Source organism: Ctenopharyngodon idella, chromosome 12, assembly GCF_019924925.1.
Source record: "Ctenopharyngodon idella isolate HZGC_01 chromosome 12, HZGC01, whole genome shotgun sequence".
Lineage (NCBI taxonomy): Eukaryota > Metazoa > Chordata > Actinopteri > Cypriniformes > Xenocyprididae > Ctenopharyngodon > Ctenopharyngodon idella.
The window spans coordinates 2,557,415-2,579,910 of NC_067231.1; the positions used below are offsets into that span (position 1 = coordinate 2,557,415).

At 34.4% G+C, this 22,496-nt stretch overlaps 1 protein-coding gene across 1 annotated transcript in view; it reads right to left on the reverse strand.

Annotated features, from left to right (window-relative positions):
• LOC127523504 (ras-related protein Rab-26) overlaps positions 1-22,496 on the reverse strand; it is a 97,205-nt gene that overhangs the window by 25,909 nt on the left and 48,800 nt on the right. The window contains exon 5 of the mRNA XM_051914264.1: positions 14,196-14,248. Coding sequence (XP_051770224.1) covers positions 14,196-14,248 — 53 coding nt within the window. The remainder of the gene's footprint in view (positions 1-14,195; positions 14,249-22,496) is intronic.

The window sequence follows — 22,496 nt, forward strand, 5'->3', positions numbered from 1 at the left end:
GATGACAGTTGTTTCAAATCTCTCAGGCAAAGCATTAGATTTTCTTCGACCTCCTGCTAAAAGGGTCAGAGCACACCGGTGGTGATGACGGTCTGATCGCTGAAATCTGCCCTTCACAGACATCTGAAGGGATTGTAGGCTATACAGCCAAAGAGACTCACGCCCTGCTTCAGGATAAATGAGATAAAACACGTTAAAATAATGTTTGATATCACTGGGAATTGTGTGTCATCTTTCATTTCATCCCATAGAGGAAATTAAAAGATTTAGCGTGTGATCTTTGGCTCAAGGGTGTGAGAGAGTGTAAGTTTGTCTTTAAAGGGACTTTCAGACTCTGTAATGGTTGAAAATAATGGACATAATGCAGACGTACTTCATCCTCAAAGAGTCAGGCTCTTATCAGACTCCTGGATGGAGTGAAAATGGCTGAAAACTATCATACTATATGCCATATATTGCATGCAATGTCTTACTGTGCAAGAGGTTGTACCTTTATACATTCAAACAAGCACATACATAAGCATGCACACATACATATTTACATGCTATATATATATATATATATATATATATATATATATATATATATATATATATATATAGATATTTGTTATGATTATACGGTTTTTATTAGTTTGATGTAGTCTGATGTAAATTTCTGTATGTTTACAGATCTGTACATTTATTTCTGTACATTAATTTTTACATAATTTTGTGAAAATTAAATGATGTTAAGGTGGAGGCTTTAAATAAGCCCTTACAGGTTTTTCATCTCTTGCTGTACTGTATATAAATTGTACAACAACAAAAAAAGTATCAGTATTTTTGTCTTGTTTATCAGTACAAATATTTAAACATTCTTAAATCGAGATATTTTTATTTGAGAAGCAAAACGTGAGTTTATACTTAAAACGAGAAAAAAAAAAAATTATCTCCTAGTGTGGTCAGAAAAACAAAAAATTCAAAGAGAAATTTTAGTATTTCTGACCCCATTTGTAGATATTTGGTATTTTTTTAAGCACTTAATTTTGATAAATAATTCAGAAAGCAAGACTTCATATCTTATTTCACTTTGCTTTTTAAGTAAAAGTTTCTTGATTTAAGAATGTTTAGATATTTTACTGAAAAACAATCAAAAATATAGCTGCAAGCAGCGATGACGGGCCTAAGCCCAGGTGACACCACCAACCCGGTGGCTTAAGAAAACCTGTGCATAGTGGGCATGCAATCTTAATTTAATTTAAATCAAACAATGATTTTACACAATATGAGACACTTCCTGTTTCCCTTTTTTTTGTCATTACTTTAATCCCTTGCCATGGCAACACTGTTTGAAATATCCTATAATCATTCGCAATTTAGCATCTTCAGTGTCTTTGTTTCATGTTGACCGAATTTGGTGGCAATGGCATGAATCTCTTATGAGGAGTACTTAAAAACTCAGAGCCTGATTATTCAAAAAATCCATGTTCAAACCAAAATATCTGACTTCCTGTTGGTCGGAGCTAATGACTGTAAATGAGAAAGTTGTCCGGTTTGATGAGCGCAATATATGTACCGAGTTTGGTGACTGTACGTAAGACTAACCCCCCAACTTTTGCCAAAAGGCAGCGCTATAGAGCCCCTCCTCCCCACCCACTACTAAGGCTTTGCCCATGTCTACTGGCCGACAACTTTGACGTGTGTGTCGAGTTTCATGCAATTTGAAGCATGCTAAGAGCCTCAAAAACACCCAAGAATATTATAAAAGTTTGACATGTTGCCATGGTATCAGTATTTAAGATATCAAGAATCTTTTCACAAGTCTGACAAAGTATGAAGCAAATCGGGTAAAAATAAGAGGGCGATTTCAAAGCATTTTGAACGTGACACACTTCCTGCTGCCAGTTGGTGGCGCTATGATTTTGACTCACAATAGTCTCATCCATGTTATCGGCCTCCTACAGCAAACACAGCTGAAGTTTCATCCAAATCATTCAATGTATGCAGAAGTTATAACACACTTCCTGTTTCCCTTTTCCCGGCCCTGATGGCGGACGATTCCAACATGTGTGCAAAGTTTAAAGAGTTGAACATGTTAAGGGCCCAAAAAGTGCCTTGACTTTTATTCTATATAGGCCCTATTTTATATTGTGCAGAAAAAATAAAAAATAAAATAACTAAACTAAGACTAATTGTCCGACCAAAGACTGTTCTTCATTATCCGTCACATAAAGCTCCACAAAGAGCCATTGTTTCCTGGAAAAGGTTTTCCTGAAGGTTTTTCGGCTGGTAATACTTCTAACTAGATCCATTTGTCATCCAAACAACCCTTGAACTTGTTTTTACAGTCTCTGCAAGGCAGTATTATATTTATATCCCTCAGACATTGTGGTTTTCGGGGTTTCTTCTAAACTTCTAACACTAAAGGTCTGATACAGTTCACATACTTCTTCTCTATTCTACGCCATTTGGTAATAAGCAAAACCAGTGAGAGGAAGTGCATCTGAAACATCATTTCCTTTCACTGTTTCCACATAGTAAAATAATTACATTTTCTTTTAAAAGAGCATATGCTAGATGGCCGAGTGCACGCTGAAAAGTGAGCACATTTGAGGCAAGCCTTTAACATTCATCTGCTGCCTTGCAAGCACTGATGTTTACTCTAGCAAATGCAAATCTAATTGAACACAACTCCTGTAACCCTGAATATTCAGAGCTGCAAGGGTGCCAAGGATGCACAGCTTTTACATATGAAATCTAAATTAAAATCTAGCCCACACTGAAAGTTGTCCAATTGCATAAAAACCGTGAAGCAAAAGTGGCATTGTGCCAAACAGTCTATTTCATCTACTGGCCATGAAGGAGGGTAAAGCTGGTCAATTAGGTGGTTTGAGGCCTCAGAAGAGCACTGATGCATTGCTGTGGGTGTCTGTGTCGACAGGAAAATCACTCTTCATGGCCTCTTTAGAAGAACACCAAAGATCCTCTTAAATGAACTCTTGTCACTGACGGTCAAGGCAGCAGAAACTTTATGTCCTCAGATGACTATTTCTGCTCCAGCATTTACACTTGAGCTCAAACTGAATCTCTCTAGAGAAGCTCTTTGGAAGAAGTACAGATCGAGAAACACTCGACAAACCAACATCCACATCCAAAGAGTGCACAACACAGGATGAAACAGCAAAAATGTACTGTAAATAAATGCTACAGTAATTAAACTGGTTAACAGTATGACACATTTGACCACACTCTAAAAAATCATGGGTTATTTTTCTACCCAACTCCTGGGTTGAGCCTTTTTGGTCATTTTTTGGGGTTATTTTTCCAGTGTTTGGGTAGTTTTTGTGTTATCCAGATCCTGGGTCAGACGTAACAACCCAGGGGTTGAGTTATTTATTGTGGGCTTTTTGCGCCCTCTTCAGGAGAGAGCAGTGCAGCTCCGTCAAATTGGTGCATGTCTTCGGTAAAATACAGGTTTGTGTACGTTTTATTTTATCTAAAAACTCGTTATTGTTCTGTATATCATTTATTTTTATGCAAAGCAACATACAGGGGCGCGATGTGAATCACCTAAATGAGTGTCGCGTCGGTCTTTTCGCGTGATGGAAACGCCTGATGCCTTGCATAAAATTGTATGATTTTATTCAAAAAGATACAGAATAAAAATACTTAGGATGTTAAAATATGTTCTCAGAATTGTACACTGATTATTAGCAGATCCCCCACCGAATGCGAGTCATCTCTGGCACGAGATCCAGCGCCGTTACGGTGGAAACAGACAACAGAGACTGATCGATTACTCTTGAATTACTTCTAAATGTTTAATTTTTACTTTTAATATTTGTTAAACGAGCTTAAATGTAGGCAATATGTATTAAAACTGATATAAAATATGCTATACTATAAAATATGATTGAAAATAAAGGAATTATCATGCAAACCAGTGGTTGTGTGGAGTATTTCAACAAGTTTAGAGGATTTGAGGTCATCTGTAAACATTAATTCATGTACGAAGTAAAAAAAATAAAAAAAAATAAGCTAGTATTATAGTAAAAATGAATCAATCCATTATGCTGGGTAAAATAAACAACTCAATTTGCTAGGTAAAATTAACCCAACATGTGTTCTGTCCTATATTTACCCAGCCCTTGGGTTAAAAAACAACCCATATAAAAGTTTTTTACATAATATATGTGTGTGTACTGTGTATATTTACTATGTATATATAAATACACACACATACATGTATATATTTAAGACAAATATATTAAATTTATATATAAAATATTTATATTTATTTATATATAATATACATTATATATATTTTATATTATATAAATTATATATATTATATATAAATATTCTAGTCTCATGAGACCAAATCAATCATTTTGGATCTAACAGCATCCAAAATGTTATGGTGTTGCTAGAGGAGGAGTACAGTAAGAAGTGCTGGTTCCCACAGTAAAGTTCAGTGGTAGTAAAGCTCTTATATAGGGATGTATGAGTGCTGAAGGTGTGAAGGAGTTGTGCTTTATCAAAGCGGTCATGAATTCCCACACCACTGTGTAATTTAATACACAAACTTGAAACAGAAGATGTTACCCTTTCCTCATTCCCTGCATTGTTGGGCATTTTTTCAACATGACAATGAGGTTATGTATTCTCCCAAGGTGAAAAACCTTCTGTGGACATGTATTGCACTCAATCTTAACACCTGTGGGGGATTCTGTAGAGACGAGTTGAGCAACACTCCCCATTAAAGATCAGGGCATTTAAGGAGCTCATCATCCAGGAGTTAAACAGGACAGATGTGACAATTTGTCATGAACTTGTACACTCTGCGCCAAGAAGGGTATATTCAAAATTATGGAGAGCATACTAAGTACTAGAATATTATACATTTGTTGAATTAAATCTAGGGTGTACCAATTTCTGCAATCCTTAATTTAAACAAAATTGGCTAATATACTTATTTTATGGCTATTAATGACATATGTCATATATTGCCATCTTTCCATGAATTGTATTAGTGATCATAAAGAAAATATATCTTTTGTATTTGTTCAGAGGGGGTGTACTCATTTATGCTGTGCACTGTATGTAAACAAACTTTTATTTTTGATGTGATTAATAGCACTAGTGTGCATGTATATATGTGTGTGTGTGTGTGTGTGTGTGTATATATTTCAGTTTTTCTTTTTTAATAAATCTGCAAAAATGTCAACAATTCTGTGTTTTTCTGTCAATATGGGGTGCTGTGTGTACATTAATGAGGAAAAAAAAAAAGAACTTAAATGATTTTAGCAAATGGCTGCAATATAACAAAAAGTGAAAAATTTAAGGGGGTCTGAATACTTTTCGTACCCACTGTATATACACACACTCACACACACACACAATTGTATGCTGTCAAATCAATTAATCATATCTAACATAAATGTTTGTGTGTGTGTGTGTGTAAATATATATATATATATATATATATATATATATATATATATATATATATATATATATATATATATATATATATATATATATATATATATATATATATTTTTTTTTTTTTTTTTTTTTTTTTTTTTTTTTTTTTCCCCTGTTAATTATTGCATTAATGAATGGATTTAATAACTTGTCGTGGCTGCTTTAGGTTTTTATCTGATTCTGTGAGTGAATCACTTGACCTGACAAACCAGCAGCCAATGATTATATAAAATGGCTGTATTTTAATCAAAGACATTGTCTGTAATTATGCATTCAGGCTGTGCTTCGCTATTCAAGAGAAGATTGATCAAAACAATAGCAGCTCAGATTACACACACAAACACACCGATAATAACCGGATCACAGTCACGGCGGAAACAAAGGCAGCGAGTGAACGGCACACAGCGGGAAACTTTTTCACACAGAAACTCGTGAAATGCTGGAGAGCCCAACTTTTCAATCATACGGTAGCGAGGGCAAAAATCCAATCAGGGATTGAGTGACATGTTGAGCTCAGTTGCCTCTGGTGGACTTGCAGAGAGAGCAAATGGAGTGAGACTGGCTATTTCTCAGCTCAAATCACTAGCTGGAGGAACCATCAGCCGACACAACAAGACCCTATTGCTCTATGAGTGTGTGTGTGTGTGCGTGTGTGTGTGAAAGAGAAAGAGAGGGAAAACAAACCTGAAGATTCTGTGATATGAGAGGAAGATGCAATCGAGTGAGAGAGAAAATAACGTTATGTGAGGTGAGAGGAGGGTGAGAAGAACTGCAAAGCAAGAAATGCTATTAAATATAAAGTGCTAAAAACAGACTAATAGTTGAGCTGCTGTTTGAACAGACAAACAAAAACAAAGTGGAAGTCAGAAAATGCACCATTAAAGCAGTGGAATAATCCGAGGGAAATTGGTGCGCTGAATTGGGGTTGTTTTTGGCTTAATAATAAACATCAAGGCAGAACAAACCAAAAATGGCCAACTAGACTCCCCATGAATAAATATAAAGAGTTCACAGGATGATCACAATACAAGTTAATAAGCAATAAGCCATGCAAAGCTGTGCGTTACCATGGTAAAAGAGTGCCGCTAAGCACAACACGAATCTTGTGCCACTTAAAATCATGGCAACTGCAATATAATGAAACAACAATGTTCAATAAATACTTACATTTATTAATAATAATTATAATATCACAAATAACAAATTATCCTACCATTTAAAGTGCCCCTATTATGAATTTTTGAAAATTACCTTTCATGTAGTGTGTAACATAGCTCTATGAATGAAAACATCCTGCAAAGTTTTAAATCTGAAAGCGCACCGTATATAAAGTTATTGTCTCTCAAAAGTAAGAGTCGACTCGGTAACACTTTATTTTAGGATCTTTTAACTAGTTGCTTATTAGCATGCATATTACTAGAATATTGGCTATTTATTAGTACTTATTAAGCACATATTAATGCCTTATTCTGCATGATCTTATTCTACATTCTTAATCCTACCCAATACCTAAACTTAACAACTACCTTACTAACTATTAATAAGCAGTAAATTAGGAGTTTATTGAGGGAAAAGTCATAGTTAATAGTTTATATGTGTTCCCTATACTAAAGTGTTACCGTTGACTCTGAGTCAATTAAACAAATCGTTTGTAAAACGAATCCCAAGCTGTTTCATTGTGACGTCACAACGAAACATTAGCATATTGCCCGCCCACTTATTGCACGCGCAGAAGCCAGGGAAAATTAATTTTTTATACCACAGCAGTACAATCCCGTCATTTTTCTGACGATTGCTTCTCAAACCTCGGGGAGTTTAACGCAGGATTCACAAAACACTTGGTCTTAAAATATGGATCAATGCCCAGTTTATTTTGACCAGCTTGCTGCTCTGAATCTCAACCTGTAAGTATGATTAATAATTGATGTTTATATTTTCTAGCGATCGTTCAAAATTCGTAGTTTTGTATGTTATGTTGTGTAACGAACACCCTATCTGTCTCCTGCTAACTGGCTAACTCACGTTTCTGTAGTTCTGCTATTCAGATGTGGGTCCAATATTGTCTAAAAATGTGTCGATTAATGCAGCTTGTCAGTCTTATTACTTGGAGTAATGATCAAGGATTGAGCACGACTTTTGTTTACGAAGTGTAATGCATTATCAGTTATTCACGTTTGTGCTCGGCTAACGTGGGAGTTTACAACATAACTGTGGACTCGGTTCGCTTACATAACTGTAAAACAAACTGTTTTTTTCCTCTGCGTTATTATTATTACAGTAGAGTGAAGCTCTATCTGGATTGTAGTAGGATGTTAAGATGCATTATAATGTCAAACAATGATATAGCCATTTTTTACTTTGTTAATAGTTAAGATGAAAAGGTCTGTGTACACATCTGGCCTAAATGTTGATCTTATGTTTAGAGGTTTTCAGCTTCGCTTGGCATTCTGATACAGTTCCGATGCTATCTTTTTTGTCCATACATTGTATACATTGTCTTGCGAACTGATAGCTGTCATTCAGTTATAGCAATGGGAGCGCGGTGCGCACAGTAGACCAATCACAAAGGATTGGGCCATCTGACCAATCAGAGCCGTGTAGGCTCACGGAAAGGAGGGGTTTAGAGAGACTGATTCATTGAACTGCTTCAAACGAATCGTTTATGAATCATTGAGAACTGAGGTAAAACTAAATGTATATTATGAGAAAACGAAAGTGTTTTTTGACCTTGCATACATGTAAACCTGTTGTAGGAGACTCCCAAAACAATATTAGGAACCTTAAAAAAGGCATAATAGGGGCACTTTAAGATCACACGATCCTGAGTGGCATATCTTTACAATTCATTTTGAAATTTGACGTCATTTAGGCTATTTGATATTTATTTACTTGAAGTATTTCTTATTTACATATTTTCATTGCCAAATGCCAAAAAAAGACAAATTTAAAAAATTAAATTGAAATAAAACAATTATGAATAAACAAACAAACAAACAAACAAACTTTAGAGAGGACATTTTGAAAATTTAGGTAATTTATTTGAGATGATACATATTTAAAAAAAAAATTACCAAATGCAAAACAAAGATATATTAATTAAATAAAAAAAAAATATATGAATTTTAATTAAACTTAAATAAATAATTTATTTATTTCCCAATGAAACTATGCATTTATATTGGAGAGCATCAGCGCCGTCAAACTTGAAAAGGTACAGTATGCTCTTCTGTGATTAATAAACGAGCACTGCTGCCAATCTAGACAGTGTCTCAACAGTCCATACCAGCGCAGTGAATTCAGTCAGAGGTGCTATTGAGTTTGTGTGTCACAGAGTAGAAACTGTTATCATGCTTCTCCAGTCTGAAGTGCCAGTCTCATGAACCGCAAGTCACTTGGGCAATATTTCAAAGCTGTTGACACTCTGCGGCAAAAACGAGAGAGACATTCACAACACGAGAGCCGAGAGCCGGGAGCCCAGAGCAAGAGAGGGTGAGTGAGATGAGGAAGAGCTGGAGGGAGTGATGAATACCAAGTGAGCGTTATGTGACTACAACATGCAATCTTACAGACCACCTGGCTCAAGGCAGCACCAGAAGGCTTAACACTTAAAATATAAAAGTCACATTCAGGCAAATTGAATGTTTCATCAAATAGCAGACACATGCTCGCAATTTTAAATATAGGAGGTACATACTCAATTTGTAGAAACTGAAAAAATACTACTGTTGCGCCCTGTTCACAAAACTAATCAGAGCATGGAAGCAACTGCAATTCTATTGCATAAAAAAATGACACCTATTTGAGCATATCCCTGTGTATGGTGTGAGTTTATATATATAAATAATTTTTTAGGCGTATGTAACTTGAGTACTAGTGAGTCTTTCTGCAGGTTAGAGTGAGTCATTGAACAACTAATTTAACAGATTTGTTCAAACGGTGATACATTCAGGAACAAATCAAGCAATTGCCTTTATGAATAAGTCACTGAATCATTCACTCAATTGATTTGTTCAGAAACACTGCTTCATTCTGAAAAGAACTAAATTACTGTCTTTATGAGTCAATCATTAGAGAACTAAATGACTAAAGAACTAAATGACTCTTTATGAGTGAGTCATTGAATCATTCATTCAACATATTCGCTCAAAGCACTAATTCATTCAGGAACAAATCAAGTGATTGGCTTTTGTGAGTCAATCATTAAATCATTAACTTGATCAATTTGTTCAAAAACACTGATTAATTCTGGAAAGAACTAAATGACTGTCTTTATGAGTGAGTCATTGAATCATTCATTCAACTTATTCATTCAAAAGAACTGATTCACTCAGGAACAAATCGAGCAATTGCCTTTATGAATCAATCATTAAATAATTAACTTGATCAATTTGTTAAAAAAAATGATTAATTCTGGAAAGAACTAAATGACTGTCTTTATGATTGAGTCATCTAACAATTCATTCAAAGTACTGATTCACATTCAGAAACAAATCAAGCAATTGCCTTTATGAGGTAATCATTAAATCATTAACTTGATTCGTTCAAAAACACTGATTCATTCAGGAAAGAACAAATGACTGTCTTTATGAGTAAGTCATTGAATCATTCATTCAATATTTTTGTTTAAAGCACTGATTCATTCAGGAACAAATCAAGTGATTGTCTTTATCAGTCAATCATTAAATAATTAACTTGATCAAATCATTCAAAAACACTATTAATTCTGGAAAGAACTAATGACTGTCTTTATGAGTAAGTCATTGAATCATTCATTCAACATATTCATACAAAACACTGATGAGTCAATCATTAAACTGTCTTTATGAGTGAGTCAAAATGACTCATTCAACAGATTTGTTCAAAACGCTGATTTCTTTCAGGAACAAATAAGCAATTTCCTTTATGAGTCGATCATTAAATAATTAACTTGATCGATTCATTCAAAAACACTGAATAATTTTGGAAAGAACTAAATAACTGTCGTTATGAGCGAGTCATTGAATCATTCATTCAACATATTCATTCAAAGCACTGATTCATTCAGGAACAAATCAAGCGACTGTCTTTATAAGTCAGTTCCTGAATCATTCACTTGATCGATTTGTTCAACAACACAGATTTATTCTGGAAAGAAGAAAACGCCACTACTGTGTGTCGCTCAGAAAGTTTTTTAGTTCTTAACTATTTTAACTATTGTATCTAAAATGCATGTTCCTCAAAAAAAAATGCTGTTTTTAACAGTTATATACAGCAATATTGTTAAATCATTTCAACAAAACTGCAGCCAAGTGGCATGTTTAAAATAATAAAGGCATGTTTTCCACAGTCTTCTTCACTGCATGACTTTGAGCCCTCCTTATTTTCTAATGAAATTTAAGATGCAACTCTTACACTCTTTAATGGGAGTCGCAAGACAAGGATCATGAAACTATCCAATGTCAGTATTTAGGAAACTTTATCTCCAAACAAGTTAAAATAATCACAATATTGCCAACAACTCATGTTATTATTACTTATCTGTGCATGCAAATCACCTTCACCCTATTAAATCCTTAATTTATTTATCTCCTGATTAACAATATCTCTTGGTGGATTAAAAATTTTGGCCTGATGTAAACAAATTCCCTCTTTTGCATGACCTACATGCCACAACAATGTTCATTGTCTCACCAAACAATTATGTGTAAATTAGTAAAAGTGGATAAAAAAAAATTAAAAAAACTTTAATGAGACTACAATGAGCCACAAGAGGAGATTTAGCCAGCGCTTATTATTGACCATGTGGTTGATTCATTAAAGACCTACTTAAGATGCTGATGCAACCATGTGAAATTCATTTCTCCTCCCTTAATCCAATGTAATCCTATTTAGTACTGAATGTGTCAATTATCTGAGAGTAATGAAAACGGTGCTGCCAGCAATAGCGCAGCACTTCAACTCTGCATTACAGACAGCTGATGTTTATTCAGTGAGCCACAGGCCTTCACAATAAAGAGAAAACTTAATGCCATGGAGCGCTCGGCTTGAAACATGGCTGTTTGATGGTACATGCATCAGCGAAATTACAAAGGTTATTGTACTACTGTTTAAAAGTTTGGGTCAGTGAGACTTTAAGAACTTTCCACTCATCAAAGAATCCACAAAAATATGATGCATCACAACTGTTTTCAATGTTTCTTGAGCAGCAAATCAGCATATTAGAATGATTAGAATGATTTCTGAAGGATCATGTGACACTGAAGACTGGAGTAATGATGCTGAAAATTCAGCTTTGATCACAGGAATTAATTGTACTTTACAATAGATTCACATAGAAAACAGGTGTTTTAAATTGTAATAATATTTTGCAATTTTTTAATTATTTTTGAATTTCTAAAATCTTACCATCCCCAAACTTTTCAACAGTAGTGTACAAGTGTCTTTAGTCAGGTTTACGCTAATAATAACTTTTTCCACGGCAGCAATTTTTTTTTTTGTTTTTTTGTTTTTTAAGTTTCCAGTCACCGCCAGCAATTTTTTAAATGATCATTTTCACAAAAATTTCATTGCTCCCAGAATATTTTGTTGTATGAATATCTAACAGAGCCTGTGCTTTAAAAAAACAAAAAAAAAAAAAAACCTTTTATTCTAGTTTCATGCATTATTTTTTCAACAGTTGAATGTGGGTAATTTTCATTAAAAAAAAAAAGCAACATTTTGAAGAAAAAGCTGAGAAAATTGCCTTTTTTGTCAAAGACTTAGTCCAGATGTGATTCAGAACGATGATCAAAACACAGATGGAGTAGTTGGAGTCCATCAGCACCCCCAAAGCTTCACAGGTTTAATTCATGGGTTCGACATTCAGTATCGTTAAGCAGTTTTCTTTTATATGCTGTTGAATGTTTAATAATCACACTATTTGTTCATGAGCAATGCTCTTATCGCTCATTTCTGCTTGTTCTTTGCCTGTGTTTTGATCTGGAGATTCTGTACTCTTTCAGAAGATTCGTAATAGTGCCCCCTACCATATAACAGCGAAAACATGGATTGCTGTAAATTTCCAAGTGTGTCCGACTGAGTCCTGCACTACTACAAACCACGCCCCTACTAGTTATGCCCCCTACACCAGACGCCGTAGTCATCCTGTTTGTTTTCATCAGTTTTTAAAAGTATTTTAATTATGAACCTCTACAATAAATGTTATCTTTATTGAAGGGGTAGGTTTAGGTATAGGTTTAGGTGTGGGGGATAGGATTTTAGTTATTATTACCATGAGTCTGTATTAATATGATAGTATAGTTTAATATTTTATGTTTACACTACTGTTATTTCATACTTGATCAGATTTGGAAGCAATATAAGTTTGTCTTACAAACATTCCATACATAACACATAAAAATGTGCTTCAAAAGATTGTTTTAGTCAGTGACATCCGCGCTTGTTTCTTCACGGGAGGCGTAACTTGTTGTAGTAGGCGTAATTTGAAGGGGCGTGGTTTGTAGTACTGGGATGCAGACCCTTCTCAAAATTTCTGTATTATTATTATTATTATTAAATGCACATCTCAGTAGGATAAGAAAATATACACAATTTAAAACAATAAAATTTTGCTTCTCAAGAGATGTATCTCTTTTTAAATGGTATTTTTACTGGAAAACATGACAAAAATACTGAAGAAGAAAATGAATTTTTTTTCCCAGTGTGACATGAAGGCTTTGGCTTTCCGTATCTCAAGTTTTTGTTCCTGGTTCGTCATGGTGATTAGCATGAATTTACGCTAATTAACCTGAGCAGCAGAGTTGAGGCTTGAGTGCTTCTGTGCAAATGAACAGGTGCTGTGTTAGTGCGCACACACACACACACACACACACACACACACACACACACACACAACCCCTCATAAAGTCCCTTATGGTTAGGAGACAAAAGCTTCTTGAGATGCAAATGTATGTGGGCGTGAGCCGCAACCTTTGGTCTGAGGAACTGCACATGTCAACGTGTGATTGAAGTTGAGGTTGTTTGTTTGTTTGTGCATGTTTACGGTGTCTGTGTGCATGTACAGTAAAAGAGACAGAGAGAGAGAGAAAGAGAAATGTGTGTGGGAGTGTGAGGGGGTTGTGTGTTTACATGTTCACATATTAATAAGGATCTTTAAAAGCCTGGGGTGATATCTGTCCCCCTGCGCCTCGACTAATGGATAAATGGTGCAATACTTCATGATGTATTAATAACTGGGCCTGCAGCTGTAAACCTGCAGGACAGATGGCCTCAATAACTCAATATCTTTGATGACCAAGTCATTAAACTTACATCTCATTTCAAAATCATTAGCTCAAAATTTTTGTCCCTCTCTCTTAAAAGTCCATGTAGATCAATGTGTATAAAACACACGTACAGTAAACACACAGACCGAAGCACAACACATAAGGAGACTTTAAAGTGTGGTCAAAGTCAGATGCTTTCTTCTGTATAAGTGGGTTATGCCAGATATGCATGGATGAATCATTTGCAATAAGATCAGTGACATGCAGTGTTGAACGATTAGCAAATAGATAAAGAAAATAGATTTTCATAAAGTTGCATATATAAGTAAAAGTGTGAAAAAAGATGTGCAGGAAAATTGCTCTTTAAGATGCATGAAAAGTGGCATGCACTCTGGAGACTTTTACACGTTCATTATTACAAAGAAACTGTTAGATTACAATGTCAAATGAGGCATTGACCCCTAAATGCCACAAGAGTCTTACCTGTATGCTGTCAAAAGAGGCTTTATTTGTCACATCGTAGAGCAGCAAAAGAGCTGAAAAGAGAGACACAACAATCACATGAAGTCTGAAAAACAACATGAACTCAGACATTTGGTGTTTCTAAATACAACAAGTCCTTTTGCACTCTGCAAAATCTTTATTTACTAGAAGACAAAGGAGTTTGAAAGTTTCTAACAGTAGTGCATGACTTCTTTGGCCTCACTAGCATGTCATTTTAAGCCGACCGGCGCTTTCAGTGTGTGACGTGTTTATGGATTCAGTCCTTTATTTGGGGTTTGGAGGAGATGTGCCCGTGAAGGGCAAACATTAAAGGATAATTACTATCTCTGGTACGAGGGAAGCAGCACAGACGGAGGAACAAACAGTGTCTGGCTGTGCAGTCTGTTACACACTTACTTACACACACACACACACACACACACACACACACTAGAACGCCAATATTCAAAATGGAGAAGGTCTGAATGGAAATTTATCAGCTCGTAACAGTGACAGTTTGCCTGCAAGGCACTTTTAATTCTTCATTTTATTTTCAAGAAAATGGGTTGAAGTCTTTCAAACCGAACGCTTGCTTCATGCCGCGTTTGCTGAAGTCCATCCGAGGCCCGTGTTGAGTGACAGGAGCCGAACCGTGGGAAGAATGATAGGAAATGACAGCAGCGTGTCGGGGTCCAGTACAATCACTACAGCGCGCCTGTGCGTCTGAACCCAACGAGACAGCGATTCAGCTGTGCAGACGGAAATAATTGACAGGTTGTTCGCGAGCATCTCAATAGCCAGGTGTTCTCCATTTACAATGTCTGAACAAATATACGTGAGGGGGAATTTCAACAGAGCAGAAACACAAACCGCTGTAACCTTGAAACAATTTACTGCTCGTGGGTGTAATATTGTGTATCAGAGAGACAGGTTACATATACTCTAAAAAGATTTTCAGGGCACCTATTATCACAACTTAAGTTAAACATTCAAATTTATTGATTTAATTAAACCTGTTGACTGTCACTACTGTCTTTTTAAAGAGGACACTAGGCAGATTATTATGAAAGCTTGTTTCCGCCACTGAAAAAAAAAATAAAATAAAAAAAATAAATAAAAAGGTTGCGACTTTTTATCTCGCAATTCTGACTTTCTTTTCTTAGAAAAAAGTCAGAATGGTGTGATATAAACCCCAAATTGCAAGAAATAAAGTTAGAATTGCATGATATAAACTCACAATTGTGAGAAAAAAAAAAGTCAGAATTGCGAGAAAAAAAAAGTAGTAATTCTGACTTTATTTCTCGCAATTGTGTTCATAACTTACAATTCTGATCTCACAAACTTTATAACACACAATTGCAAGTTTATATCATGCAATGCTGAGAAATAAAGTCAGAATTGCGAGATATAAACTCATATTTGCAAGAAAAGTCAGAATTGTGAGTTTATTTCTCGCAATTCTGACTTTATTTCTCACAATTGTGAGTTTATATCTCGCAATTCTGACTTTATAATTTGCAATTGCAAGTTTATATCACACAGTGCTGAGAAAAAAAACAGAATTAAGAGATATAAACTTGTAATTGTGAGAAAAAAAGAATTGCGAGATGATCTTTTTTTTTTTCTTTTTCTTTTTTTAATTCAGTGGCGGAAACAAGCTTCCATAGATTATTGCAGCTTATAAGTTGAATATAAATTTGAACTGAAACTGACAAATTAGATTTTTTTATTCATTAAGTTGTAGTAACTTAATGAAATTGTCTTGATAACTGAAAATTTGGAAGTGGATTTCTAGTTCCCAGCATGTTTTGCCTAGTGCTGGATAAAGAGAACAAATGTTGAAAATAAGAGGTATTTTATTTTTTTGTTGTTGTTGTTTGTTTGTTTTTTTAATAAAGGGAAGGAGGTTTTTGTTGTTCCTATCATGCTGAAGAGTACAGCTCATGGTTAGGTTGTGGGTGGCTAAATAAAGATATATACGCTAAGTAGTATCTTATTTGATCATTAAATTTGCATGCTAAATATGTTACATGTTAGCTTTTAATTTGAACTGAAATAGATGAGATTAATTGGTTCCAGGGTCACCACTCAATTATGTTGCTTTTTTTTTTTTTTTTTAAATCAACGTTAAAATTTGTGGTTATGCTAGAAATTATTAAGTTCCAACTCAATGTACAGTACTTTGTTTGTTGGGCAACACTTTTATTTCGACAGTCAAAACATTTGTTTCTGCCATTTGAACTCCAGAAACTTCCTTCACTTCTCTCACGTGTCAGTCGAGGAAACGGCGCTTCCCAGAGAGATATCGACCCCTGCAGATTCTCGCACGTTTTAATTCTGTAATGTTGATGTTCATTTGTGCATATGGAGAAATTTGGAATATTTTACATAAATTTTGTGAAGCAAACAGATTCACCTCATGAGTTGCACTCTTAAAGCAAGTAAACTATACACAGGCCGTTGTACACACAAAACACATTGGAAAAAAATTGAAAAAAATTGTGTTTGACCATCTTAAGTGCAATGGTATTTCTGAAACATTTCAATCTGGTTTTAAGTCTGCCCACAGTACTGAATCTGCCCTTTTGAGAGTGTTAAATGACATTTATCTATCTACAGACACTGGTGACTCTGTGGTTCTCGTGCTTTTAGATCTATCAGCAGCTTTCGACACCGTTGAGCACTCTGTTATCTAGATTAGAGTCGTATGTGGGGCTAAAAGGAATCGTCCTTAAGTGGTTCTAGTCTTATCTCTCCGACCGAAAATTTTTAGTCAAGTTAGGCAATTTTTCCTCATCTATTGCTCATCTAACCTGTGGTCTTCCTCAAGGCTCTATCTTGGCGCCTTCTCTTTTTTCCCTGTACATGCTACTTTCGGGCTCCATTCTAAGAAGACACAGGGTATCTTTTCATTTTTATGCAGACGATACACAAATTTACTAACCAGTTAAGAGAAATGATCCTTCTGCCGTTACATCCTTACCAAGTTGCCTAGATGAGGTTAAATCTTGGCTAGCTCAAAATGTTCTGTCTCTAAATGAAAATAAAACTGAGGTTATCTTTTTTGGGCCCACTGATAATTCTCAAGCTACCAGCCTAGATCTGGGTAGACTATCTGCGTTTAGATCTTCACGTGTACAGAATCTGGCCGTTCTGCTAGATGAGTCTTTAAACTTTGACAATCACATCTCTTCTGTAATCGGCTCTAGTTTTTATCATCTTCGTCTGTTGTCTAAAATCAAACCTTTCCTAAATCATAAAACTCTAGAGATGGCTGTTCGTGCTTTTATTACCTCGCGTTTAGACTACTGCAATTCACTTTACTGCAGTATCTCAAAGTCTCAAATTGCTCGTGTTCAATTAGTTCAAAACGCTGCTGCAAGATTCCTTCATAATAGTTGTAAAAGCGTTCATATCACTCCAATTTTGAGGACTCTTCATTGGTTGCCTATTAAATTCAGAATTGATTTTAAACTCCTTTTATTTGTTTATAAATCCCTACGTGATTTAGCCGCCATTTATTTATCTGAACTGCTGCAACCTTATACTCCTTCCAGATGTTTGAGATCCAGTGACCAGAACCTTCTTTTAGTCCCTCATTCCAGACTCAAACGCAGAGGGGATCAAGCGTTTTCTGTGGTTGGGCCGCGGTTGTGGAATAATTTGCCTCTAGAAATTAGGTTAGCCCCTTCCCTGACCACTTTTAAGTCTCTACTAAAAACGCACTTGTTTTCCATGGCTTATAATTAATTCTCTTTTAAGGTTCTTGTTTTTTTTTTTGTCTTTTCCTTGTTTTCTTTGGTTTTATTCTACATATTCATTTAGTTTTGTATAAATTGGGGTCTGACTTTGTTTTATTGTGTTTTAGTTGTGTTTATCGTATATATATATATATATATGTATGTATATATATATATATATATATATATATATATATATATATATATATGTATGTATATATATATATATATATATATATATATATATATATATATACACACATACATATATATATATATATACACATTATATATATACACATATATATATATATATATGAAAAAATATATATATATATGTTTATCGTGTATATATATATATACATATATACACACACGATATATATATATATATATATATTTTTTTTTTTTTTTTTTTTTTTTCCCTCCCAAAGGCAGTTTTGGCCCTATTGACTTTTTTTTTATTTAGAAAATAAATTCTCTTTTTGCACACTCTCACTAACTGATTTGTTAGTTTTAATTCATTTAATTAGCCTACTAATAGTGTACATACATACATCACAGGAGTATTCTGTCATTTTTGACATTTTCTTGACATGAACAACTTCACGACAGTGTAATTTCCAAGACATCTCAAGTTATATATGTCTGTGTATATACACTACTCTTCAAAAAATTTTTGCAAAAATTTTTTTGAAGTCTCATACTCGCCAAACTATTTGATTAAAAAGTACAGTAAAAACAGTAATATTGTGAAATATTACAATTTACAATAAATGGTTTTCTATGTAAATATATGTTAAAATGTAATTTATTCCTGTGATCAAAGCTGAATTTTCCTTCATCTCCAGTGTCACATGATCCTTCAGAAATCATTCTAATATGATGATTTGCCATTGTTGAAAACAGTCATATTTTTGTAGAAACATGATACATTTTATTTTTCAGGATTCTTTGATGAATAGAAAGTTCAAAAGAACAGCATTTATTTTAAATAGAATCTTTTGTTTAAAGACATTATAAATGTCTTTACTTTTTTAATGCATCCTTGCTGAATAAAAGTATACATTTTATTTATATGTTAAAAAAATCCCTACAGACCCCAAACTTTTTAATGGTAGTGTATGTCAGAAATTACATACACATTTTAAACATCTTTGCACTGTAAAAAATATTCCGTAGTTTTTACAAAATAATTTTGGCAGCTGTGGTTGCCAGAATAATTTTGTAAAAAATACAGAAAAACTGTAAACACATTTACAGAACAAACTGTCAATTTTACAGTATAAAACTGTAATTTACAAACAAGAAAATTTGAATGTAAACAAGTAAATTCAACAATGCACACTACTACTAAAATCTGTTTTGTACCTTTAACATATACTGACAACCACCATAATAATGCAGGTGGTAAAAGAGAAAGCCACATGAAGAATCAGAGTTCATCACAAATAGCTTTTCCACGAGCTGAAGTATATACTAATGTAAAGAGGGTGCAAAGAGTCATTCACGCAAACGCAAAACACCATCATGGTAACCCACAACACTTACATAATGCAATAAACATTCATTAAACAACAGAAGATGTAACATAAAACCCTAATGTACATAACTGATAACAAAAACTATTAAGAAACATGATTTTTTTAAACAAAATACTTTCAAATGTGGAGTGTCACACAGGGAATTGTGGGAATATCAGTTTACAGTTTTTGACTGTAAATTATACATTGATTTGTTCGTTTTTACTTCTAAAAATTGTGCATTTTACAGCATTTTACTGTGAAAATTACATAAAATGTTTGGTAAGAGCTTTTACAGTTTTTCCCTGTATATAGTACTGGAACTTACGGTTAACCTATTTACAATTTTTTTCCGTAGCGTTTTTACAATATTTCATTGTTAAAATCACATTCATTTTTTACAGTGTGGAATAAAATGTTTAACTACTAATCTGTCTTAAATATGTTCATTTCATAACCACAATTTTATGTGTCCTAAAATACACACAATTAATGCCTTTTTGCATAATTTGTTAATACTGACAGCTTTAATGAAAATTACATAGCATCAAAAGAATAACAGTTTTCTTCACACATCACACGTCTCACAGTATTTAACCCCACACTCTTCACATACATGATATAAATATAATAAATAATTCCTTTTCACAGAATAAATATTGAAATGGTTTATGTTTACTTCACTCTGTTTAGATGAAAACTGGGTTTGGGAGAAAAAAAAGCAATTTAATGACTCAAAAGTGCCTAAAATGTCTAAAATCCTCATAGGTTTTGAAACAGCCATATTTTTGTACTTGCGAAGCTTGAATATTTTGTAACCCACTGCGTCACTAATTAAAGCGGAAATATCAAGCCCTTCATGTCTTCATGTAAGACGTGATGTCTGTTCTTCTCCTATATGTATATGCAAAAGCTGGAACAAAAGATGCTTCAAATGCATATTGGCCTGAATAAACAACAAAACTGGAGCAGAGGAACAAAGACTCCTCACAAAGTGCCTTTTCAGAGCCGAGTTAGACTGACAGTGAGTGGCACTACAATAATGACGGCAATTAACAATCATTATGTCAAAACCATTTCTGAAGCCCATTATTATCTCGCTCTCAAAACCCTGCCCAAAAATACTACAATTTATTACTGACCCAGAAAGGTGGGAGAGAAGAAAGCGGATGAGGAGTGAGCCATAACAAACTGCTCAACCAAAACTAGCCGCAAACCACAGCACCTTCAGCTCGGAAAGCCATTTAATCTTTGATATCACCTTTGCATTTGGTTATAAGGTGGTTGAAAATCAAATTAGGTAAATAAGACTGAGCGTTCAGTTAATATAAACAGCTCACTTATTCAAACGAATGAACCTCATGCATCATTGAATTCATCTGAATGGGTTTCAAAGCTCCTCTCAAGAGCATCTGTGTCCTTTTCCCTTCACATTGTGTTTGTTTTATCTGATGAATAGTAGATAATAAATATACTTTAGATCTGGTGATAGTGCAGGTTATCAGAGCTGAGGATCATCATTTCTCATTCGCACTGTATTCAAACTGTTCACATTCCCACTCAGATCTGGCAAAAACATGTCTAGGTCACATTTAACCCTAAAGTCTAAAGAAATTATAATTTCTTATTCCTATTTTGTCTTGTTTTAGGGGTGAAATTTGACTTGAACACATGAGATACAATCATTAACAACAATAACAACAAATAAAAGTATTGTGATGGAATAATGTTTGTATTAAACGGTCATACCAGGGTTAGAAACTAATGGGGCTTAATGCAATATTGGCACTAAAATTAATAAAAATTCCCCCAAAATTCAAGAAAGGAGTTCCTGCTTTATTACACAAGCAAGTACTATGTCAGCACGATTGTAAATGTGATATTGATTTTATGCAACAGTTCCATAAACAACAAGTGACTTACATTTTACACACAATATTAATCAATATTGTCTGTTTTTGTTGTATTTCACCAAGAAAATGGTTTCGAAAAAAGCCACAGTGGATCCATCGCAGTGTTTTGATGATATAAAGCCAGAATTGTGTGATATAAAGTCAGAATTGCGAGTTATAAAGTCAGAATTGCGAGTTATAAAGTCAGAATTGCGTGATATAAAGTCAGAATTGCGTGATATAAAGTCAGAATTGCGAGTTATAAAGTCAGAATTGTGAGATATAAAGTCAGAATTGCGTGATATAGTCAGAATTGCGAGTTATAAAGTCAGAATTGCGAGTTATAAAGTCAGAATTGTGAGATATAAACTCAGAATTGCGAGTTATAAAGTCAGAATTGTGAGATATAAAGTCAGAATTGTGTGTTATAAAGTCAGAATTGCGAGTTATAAAGTCAGAATTGTGAGATATAAAGTCAGAATTGTGTGTTATAAAGTCAGAATTGCGAGTTATAAAGTCAGAATTGTGAGATATAAAGTCAGAATTGCATGATATAAAGTCAGAATTGCAAGTTATAAAGTCAGAATTGCTTTATAATTTCTTCTTGTGCTCTTTTTCCTGTTGTGTCGGTTATTAAACAGCGTTGCATTACTGTGCGCTCCCCCTTCTGCATTGGAGTGTGGATCGCCTGTGACTGACTCTGTCCGTCATCTGACTGTATGTACCGTGACGCTTTGGGACGAATACATGCACTGTTACACCCCTAGTGTAAATGCATTCATGCCATCTCTGAGCTGCATTAAATAGCGTGTGTAAATACATCCAAAAAACCTTTGCCCTTTCCCTGGAAATTAATTTAAGGGGACAAATATCATCCCATAAATTGAAAAGTTGATATATATTGCTATATATCACGGTACTGAATGATTATGTCATGGTATTTCCATGGTATTACTTCAAAGAATAGCATGCTCAACCACTATAATAAAAAGGTTGCATTTCAGAAGAACAAATGATAACGCATTTTAAATGCATTCATCTCCCAGATCTCATATGAAGGTGTAATTTCATCTGATCTATAGCAGGCGCTACAGTATGTTGTGGTGCAGTGCCATGTCTCTCCGTGAGCTAGATGGCACACAGGCA